General features: G+C 37.0%; 1 protein-coding gene across 4 annotated transcripts in view; it reads right to left on the bottom strand.

The window, feature by feature from the left end:
• The window catches only part of arid3c (AT rich interactive domain 3C (BRIGHT-like)), a 58,720-nt gene that overhangs the window by 4,226 nt on the left and 51,748 nt on the right, over positions 1 to 2,746 (bottom strand). For 2 of the 4 annotated variants that reach the window (XM_081714151.1, XM_027028857.3), the window contains one exon: positions 795 to 884. The exons of 1 other annotated variant lie outside the window; for it this stretch is intronic. In XM_081714151.1, coding sequence (XP_081570277.1) covers positions 795 to 884 — 90 coding nt within the window. One more of the 4 variants, XM_081714153.1, reaches the window with a different exon arrangement.

Genomic DNA, 2,746 nt, shown 5'->3' with positions numbered 1-2,746 from the left:
CACGGATAAGAATGACATGAGACCTATAAAAGAAACTAAACTAGTTTCATAACACAGAATTACTTGTGTTTTCCAAGCACAAATGGTCAGAAATCAGAAAGAACAGCAACAACCCAGGACATAATGTATACTCTTTTTATATCAGTTTATCTTTATATCATAATGTATACTCTCTTTATATCAGTTTATCTTTATATCATAATGTATACTCTTTATATCAGTTTATCTTTATATATCATAATGTATACTCTCTTTATATCAGTTTCTATGTTTTGCACAGTAATCACTTTACACAATAGTTCTGGGCACAATGACAGTTGCTGAAAAACACGTAGACTTTAAATTTCTCCTAACACTATTACAAAGAAAGAAGTTACCAAAGTATGTTATATTGTTTTTGTTTTTTTTGCTTCTGTTAAACGAAAATGGAAGGACAATTTAATTTGATCTTCTTCCAAGAAAACTTTGCAAGCGCACTTACGAAGCCTGCTCCTCTAATGGGCCATCTTCAGGTAATTACAGTCACTTGCTTGCCTGGCACAAGCACTGTATCCACCTTAAGAACGGGCCCTTCCTCTCACGCATGAAAGACAATAAGCCCCATCGACCTCGGAGCGCCTGGGCCCAATTTCGAGATATTTAACTTTTTTAACTCTATTGGACTTGCCACTTCATTACGATGGATTTTATAGCAAAGACATCAAATTGTGTGGAGGACTAAGAGCAGAGGGTGCTGCTATAACTTATTGAATTTCCTGCCTGCAATTACATCAGCAAACGGCCGCTCTATTTACCTGTGTAGACAACTCCATTTATTTCTATTGACATGTTGATGCTGCTAATGCCGTGGGTAGACAGGTTCAATGCGGTCTCTTGTCTATCATCTGTCAAGAGAGCGAGGCGGAGAAAAACTCAATATGAGCATTTATAAAAGGAACACAAGAAGCAAGAGGAGCACGCCAGCAACTATCGGCGATAACTCATGAGTGACAGGATAAGGAGCAGTTTATTAAAAGAGTTCAGGAGAAAGGTGGGGGAGGGAGAGGGGGAGGAGGAAAAAAATTGTCATAACCATTCAAACACATCCATTTGAACTTTCTGCTCATCTCCCGGAGAAGGGGCTACATGCAAGGTCTCCACTGTACCACACAGGTCCTTTTAAATATTGTTTTATAGCACTGAGAGGTACATTAGCACATTTGAAAATGCATTTGCATGGCCACCTGGAAAGATCTCGATGCAATATGCACACGCAAGTAGTGGTTATGATTTAATTCATTTATTAAGGTAAAAATGCAACATAAAACATGGAAACTCTAGTGCAGGCAAAAATGTTTTTCATAATTTCTGGGACTGCAGCTACATTAAAGAGTCCTTTAATGTCTATCATTTCAATCTCATATGTCATTAGTAGGGATGCCTCGATGTATTTCCAGACGTGGTTAAAGCAAATAACATTTAAAATAATCTTTAAATTGCAGAGTGTTTGACTGTATTACATCAAGGCCTGCCCAGCTCTATGGAATTACATTCCATTTTCCCATCATACAGTATATAAAGCACAGTCTGTCATTATGACTGATACAGGAGTAACATTCATGCAGAAATAACATATTACTCATGGTGAGATAGACCCCACAATCTTCTCATGGACCCTATCATTACAAAATGCATGACTTATAGCTCATCTTGAAGGTGGACTGAAATCATTATCATTTTACTTGTATGTAGACAGTAGCATTTTTGTTCATTTAGAAACTGTTCATATTTGACCTGAATTCAAGCGATTTATTTCTCTATCGCACCTATAAGCACCTAAAATATGTCTGAATTAAATATGACGGACCACCTTCTGAGATAGAGCAAAACCACTGCACAGTCTGCCATCCTTTACTTCTTGTCGCTTATATACATTTGAATGAATTATTCACGATCAATCTGGTCTCAGTGGGGAAGACTGTGGAGTGGATACTGTTACAGTAACCCTTCATTTCCACCTTAAGATTGGGAATTTGCCAGCTGCTACCAGTTGTTTGAATGTCACTGATCGGCCAGTTGTAACATGCTCTTCTCTGACTCCTACTTGCCTCAGTGCTCCTAAGTGCAGATGATGTACACATATATTAAGGAAAAGATAAAGAGAGCTTAAATTCAAAACTCATTCCTAAATATTTAACAGGGGTTTAGAACATACTTCTCAGATGAGAAGAAGACTGAATGCCATTAACCTAGTAATACCAAACTGTGGCTTTGTTTTGATATTAAGATTGCTCTTTAGAGAAACTGCAAGCCTGTATCACTCGCATAAAATGCTACAGAATGCTTTCAATAAGCCTATCATTGCAACTAAATGTGTTATATGATACAGTATAAGGCAGCTGAAATGTTCCTTCAGTGACATTAAAAATTACACATCAAGTGGTTGAGACCATCACTACTAATCTCAGCTCTTAAATTACAGTGCCACAGCATAACCCAGACAGATCTATTATTACTCTATGAGAAATACTATAATTACAGTGAAATATATACATTTTAATGGTAGGTACAGCTTTTTTCATGAATTTTCAATATCATTACATCTAATGAGAATCTAGGATAGGATGCTAAAAGGCCACAATGTAATATGCTGTAATTAAACTACAGTATAATCTAGCAGGAATAGAACTCTATCAATTATATACTTTCCTGGCAGTGAAGGACACCCACTTCCCACACACATACACACACACACACACACATATAG

Source organism: Electrophorus electricus, chromosome 5 (genome assembly GCF_041902795.1).
Source record: "Electrophorus electricus isolate QZ-2024a chromosome 5, ASM4190279v1, whole genome shotgun sequence".
Taxonomy (NCBI): Eukaryota; Metazoa; Chordata; class Actinopteri; order Gymnotiformes; family Gymnotidae; genus Electrophorus; species Electrophorus electricus.
This window is presented reverse-complemented; position numbering and strand designations above follow the sequence as displayed.